Source organism: Tachysurus fulvidraco, chromosome 10 (assembly GCF_022655615.1).
Source record: "Tachysurus fulvidraco isolate hzauxx_2018 chromosome 10, HZAU_PFXX_2.0, whole genome shotgun sequence".
Lineage (NCBI taxonomy): Eukaryota > Metazoa > Chordata > Actinopteri > Siluriformes > Bagridae > Tachysurus > Tachysurus fulvidraco.
The window spans coordinates 17,558,941-17,564,366 of record NC_062527.1 but is presented as its reverse complement, the minus strand read 5'-3'; the positions used below and the strand labels follow the sequence as shown (position 1 = coordinate 17,564,366).

Genomic DNA, 5,426 nt, shown 5'->3' with positions numbered 1-5,426 from the left:
GAACAACACCCAGACGATTCAGGAGTGACGTGCTTTTTCATTTGTAAGCCAATTGCCAATGTGGGGCTGAGTTTAATGAGATTAATGTTGAAGCAGTTGTGCTTTATAACTCACATAAAATGACACAGCTACATATAATAAGCTTCACGAGTGTATAAGGGCACAGTGTTATTGCTTCCACAGAACTAACTCATATAGGGATTTGGCACACTTTCATCTAAAGCAATTTATGGTGGTTTCACATTTAGTGGTCTAAAATATGAATCAGAGCAAAGTTTATACTTTGGTTTGGTTGATCTTTGGTTAGGTTTGGTTACACATAACACACAATTGATCAAATCAAAAACAATCTTGGCTGAAGGGCAATTTGGACTGAAAAATGATGGAAGGATGTAAACACACTGGGTTCTTGTTCACTGTTTTTCTCCCACCATCCAAAACATGATAGTAATTGGATACTAAATTCACCCTACATACAGTATGAATGAATATGTGAATTTGTGTGTGCGTGTGGTGCACTGTGTCATTTGGACTATGGTAATTCAATAGTTTTCTTACCTCATATATACAGTTCTCAGGAAAATACTCTTGATCCACCCTGAGCAGGATCAGTGAATGTTTAACTGGTCATCCAACTTGTCATGGAGTTGTTGAGAAATTGCTGTGTAATACAACACCTTGTTACACCTTGTTATTTGTGTGCTACAGCATTACTCACTGTACTATACATCTAGAAGACTGCTAAAAATCTTGATATTGGTTTTAACAATTGGCTTCTACGCTCATGTCGCATCAAATGGAAAAACTTGCAGATTTCTTCTTCAAGACATAAGAAGAAAACTTTTCTAGCCACAGAAATTCAACAAATTCTCATTCTAACTTCAATCATACCTAACTTGTCTGCAGTAAGCTTCTACTTGGTAATTTCCCTCCATTTTTCCATTTCTCCTCTACCTACAGAATGCTTGGTTGCTTGGTTCAAAGTCATCTTGTAACTTCTTTATTGAGGCTGCTGACATTCCAGGCATTAAAAGGGCATATTATTTACATACTTGGACACCCATTAACTATTAACTTGGAGGTCTTTAACATTACGGCAACTGGTACGTTCCTCTGTGAGACCTAACTTGCTTGTAAAGAAAGTTTTCACTGCTTCAGAGACTTTTAGCCATTCTTTCTTCTAACTGCTAATAGTTGTCTCTTCAGAAAAGATCAAAGAGAACTCTTAACCTTTGTGTTATTTTCACTCTTGGTACTATAGAAATAATAAATAAATAAAATTCCTACATATTTTCTTTATCACAATCCCAAACAATATAGATAACATTTGTGAATGTTTGTAATTACTAGATAACATTAATGCCATTTGTTATCATTTGTAACATATACTAAAATAAAAGACAGAAAAAATTAAAATTAACAATATTTCAATAAATGTTTATTATTTTGTCTTGACTTTTTAAATACAGATGATGATCAACAATAGAAGCAGAGTGAAGTTTTATTAAAAATATAAAACAGGTCAATTTGACACCACACATGGATTAAGTCGTAATCATGTAAGCAATAAAACTGTCACAAAACAAAACTTTTGAGTTTTTCCAGTAAAAAACAAATTATTACATCACACACACGTCATGTTCTTTCACATAAATTAATATTTTATTGCATGTGAAACAAAATGACATCTGTGATGTAATCATTCGGGTTTTTTTTTGACATTGTAATCTATGTGTAAAAGTGGATTTAAACCCATGTCTGTCATAATAAAAGCCTCTTTCCGATCCTGTTCTTCTGATTGTGCGATTTGGACAGTGTATTATATGAATGTGCACTGAATGAGTAAGTACAGCTAGAAGAAGCTGTCAGAAAAACTGGGTATGAGGCAGTGTCTGTGTCTGAACATCACAGAGGTGTCTATTCACACAGACTAAAATTATCATACCACTGTAAATTTGGTTAAAAACAGTTAGTAATTATAGCTGCAATTTTCTCAGGGGAGGAAGGAGAAAAACAATGACTGGGGATGGTGTGGTGTTGTTTGGGAAGCTAAGCTGAGATACTGTGAGAAAAAAAGAGAAGCATCAGAAAGTCTGTGTGAAGAATTTTCACCACCACCTTCATCACAGCAGCAATTCACTCCATGTCCATTCTCCTCATCAGTGGATTTAGCTTTGCTGGGAAATGGTCTGCACTTCGAACATTCTATAAGTATAAGAAACATATTAGAGGCAATTCTAAATCAAACTCATTAGCACATACAGCACAAATAATATATTTATCTTCCAGTAAATTCTAACACTGTCTAAACATCATCTTTAACTCGCAGATTATAAACTTTTACATTATAAAAGATCACATTTAACAAATAAAATAAAATAAAAAGTGCTTTGCGTACTAATATGTTTATGAAACTACACTGTTTTAATACTTTATTTTTTAGAATTGAACATATTTATGTTGCTGCCAGGAAAGTATCATTAGCAAAAATCAAATCAGAAAATCGATAAATTAATTAATTATTGAAAGACTTTAGCATGGATATCAGATTAATTTAAGCACCTGGCTGATAAGTCTTGATGGTTATAGTGGTTAAAATTTTCAACCTTTTCTTAGGAAAGGTAGGCGTTCTTAGCCAGAATTTAAGGGATGGGGGGGCAGCTGAGTCTCCTCCTTCAGCAGCTTAGAATGTGGAATCTACAGTATATAAACAGCAATGTTGTGTTCACTGCCACATCAGGCTGAAAAGATTACTACAACATCCAAGAGACAAGAAGAGACAAACACGGTAGGATGCTGCAGTGCCAAATGCTGCTACGTGATATATCTTTGTCTATGTAGCAGATTACTGCATTCATTAAGGAAAAGAGAATTAAAACATGCATGTATATCTTTTTGTATTTTTTGTATTTTAGCATCACATCCTAAGGAGCTATGGCAGGTTTGTCAATTACTGCTGCATTGATTTCTATATTCCTCTGTATACTTACAGTTGGTTTGTATTTTAAGCCATACCTAATTAAGCATTATATTTAATCTGCAGATGAAAGCTTTAAGGCAAGATTCCTCGCTAAACACAACGAGTACAGAAAGAAACATGGAGTCCCAGCTGTAAGCATGAGTGAAGACTTATGCACTTCTGCACAAGCTTGGGCTGATCATTTACTGTCCATTAAAACCTTGCAGCACAGTGACACCAACAAGGGAGAAAATATCTATTATTTCCAGAGTTCTGCACCAAAGAAACTTACAGGCAAGTCTGAACAGTATACCATAAATCTATATGCTATATTGCACATCACTCTGCTAGCTTATCACTAATTTTAGCATTTTACACACAGACTAATTGTATTTGTGCAAGAAGTTCTTATATTTGTTCATATTTCGATTCAAGGAAACAATTAAAACACCTTATTAATGATTGAATTGTTTCACATTAGGCAGCAAAATTATTCATAAAAAAAGCTTTCCTGAGTTGCAGTATATACACCATGGTAATTAACCCATTTACAAGTGAAGACAGATGTGCCTGGGTTGTTTACAGCAGGGTGTGTTGATGCCACAAGATTTTTTCATTACAATGTAGGGAGCATGAAGCTAGAAGTTAATTTTATTGAAGTTAATGACTAAGGAGTGAATAAATAGAAATGATTTGTGGATACTTTGCATTCTGAGGTTTACTCTCTCATTTCCAAAATTGCCCTGAGGTGTGAGTGTGTCTGGGATATTCTCAGACTATACAAAACACATTCTGGCTACAGAAGATGAATGAACAATAGAATAAATATTAAATAATAAAAACTACCAAAGTTTTTACCAATGTATTAGTGGCTCTTACATTGTTATTACTTTATTATTTATATAATCCGAAATGGAACAATTTGTCTGCTTAGCAAGAAAGATATATATATATATATATATATATATATATATATATATATATATATATATATATATATATATATATATATATATATGTGTGTGTGTGTGTGTGTGTGTGTGTGTGTGTATATATATATATATATATATATATATATATATATATATATATATATATATATATATATATATATATAAGGAAAAGTTATATATCAGTTTTTGGAAACTTTTTGGAAAGGTGAAAGAATAATATTTTGTGACATTAAAATTTTTCATTAGTGCTTAGAATAGGAGAAATTCTATCTAGTGAATGTACAGTGTTGTTTTAAATATGCTTTAAAAGATACACCTTACATTTTTTGTGCCTACTTATTTTACACATTAGGAGACGAGCCTGTGGACAGCTGGTACAGTGAAATTAAAGACTACAATTTCAGTAATCCTGGATTTGTCTCCAACACAGGTGACCTTGTTTTTGAAACTGAAGAATTGGTTATTAAAACAAACAAACAAACAACTAAATAAATAAATACTGAAAACATATATAATGTTGAATCGCAAATACTACATTTTTAGCTGTTTAGATCTGCTTATGAAACATTGATTGTCCCTGATTCACTGTTATTTACAGGACACTTCACCCAGGTTGTATGGAAATCAACCAAAGAAGTTGGAGTGGGTTTAGCCACTGATGGAAAAACTGTCTTTGTGGTTGGTCAATACGAACCTGCTGGAAACATTTCCAATGAAGGATACTTTAAGGACAATGTTTTGCCTGCAGGTAACAATGAAAAATCCATTTATTCTATGCTTTGTTGTTTTTTTCCATTACTAAAATTCAGATTAAGTTGTTGATTCAAGACTATCTGTGGATATATGTTATAGATTTATATGGTGTGCAACTATATAAAATATTAGTGTTTCTAATCTATAATTTCTCTTCATTCTGCAGGGAAGTAAGACTCCTTACTGTCATCTGGTGATACATCTAAACCCATATAGATATGGATTCGATGTGAATTTTGATTAAGCATTTTAGATTTCAAAGAAGCATTTGCAATTTGTTACAATAAAATGACTTCTCATTTTTGAAAGCATCATAGGAATATAACTTGTAATTGTGACTTGATTGATGTGTTATATAAATAAAAAAAATAAACCATACAAAAGTAATCGGATCAATAAAATGAAGTGAAATTCTATCGTGTCTTCTGTGTATTATTTTGGCAAGAAAGAACCATATCATAATTCAGTGATATACAAATCAATAGCAAATCCATTTTCGTAAAACTTTAGGGTTGTTATTTAATCTCTCAGAAATAATGCCGTGTTTTAAATCCATGTATAAAGAAAGAAAATCTAGGTAAGCACTAAATAACTACAGGCATATAGAGGCAAAAGAAATGGTGTAACATGGAAGAAAGAGAAACGGGACAAGTATGTAGTCGAAACCAGGACGACTCATGTAACCGTTTCCAGCATAGAATAAAGTTTCAAATTCACACCCTTTACATGGAAAAAAATAATCAGCTTGCTTAATTTTTCTT

The 5,426-nt window shown here is 32.5% G+C and overlaps 1 protein-coding gene across 2 annotated transcripts; it reads left to right on the top strand.

Moving 5' to 3' along the window:
* The first annotated feature begins 2,699 nt into the window (after window positions 1–2,699).
* im:7150988 (Golgi-associated plant pathogenesis-related protein 1) lies at window positions 2,700–5,065 on the top strand. Of its 2 annotated transcripts, XM_027165238.2 has the most exons (6): window positions 2,701–2,788; window positions 2,916–2,941; window positions 3,044–3,253; window positions 4,265–4,342; window positions 4,511–4,660; window positions 4,832–5,065. In XM_027165238.2, exons 2-6 carry the CDS (start codon window positions 2,935–2,937, stop codon window positions 4,837–4,839), a joined length of 453 nt encoding a protein of 150 aa, XP_027021039.1. In that variant the 5' UTR covers window positions 2,701–2,788; window positions 2,916–2,934; the 3' UTR covers window positions 4,840–5,065. The 2 variants fall into 2 exon arrangements, with proteins under 2 accessions (XP_027021040.1, XP_027021039.1); XM_027165239.2 differs by lacking the exon at window positions 4,265–4,342 and having other exon boundaries at window positions 2,700–2,788.
* The last annotated feature ends 361 nt before the right edge of the window (window positions 5,066–5,426 follow it).

Coding starts and splice junctions, on each gene's coding strand:
- im:7150988 (XM_027165238.2), top strand. Junction 3,254..4,264: donor TGCACCAAAGAAACTTACAG/GCAAGTCTGAAC, acceptor TTTACACATTAG/GAGACGAGCCTGTGGACAGC. Junction 4,343..4,510: donor TGGATTTGTCTCCAACACAG/GTGACCTTGTTT, acceptor TGTTATTTACAG/GACACTTCACCCAGGTTGTA.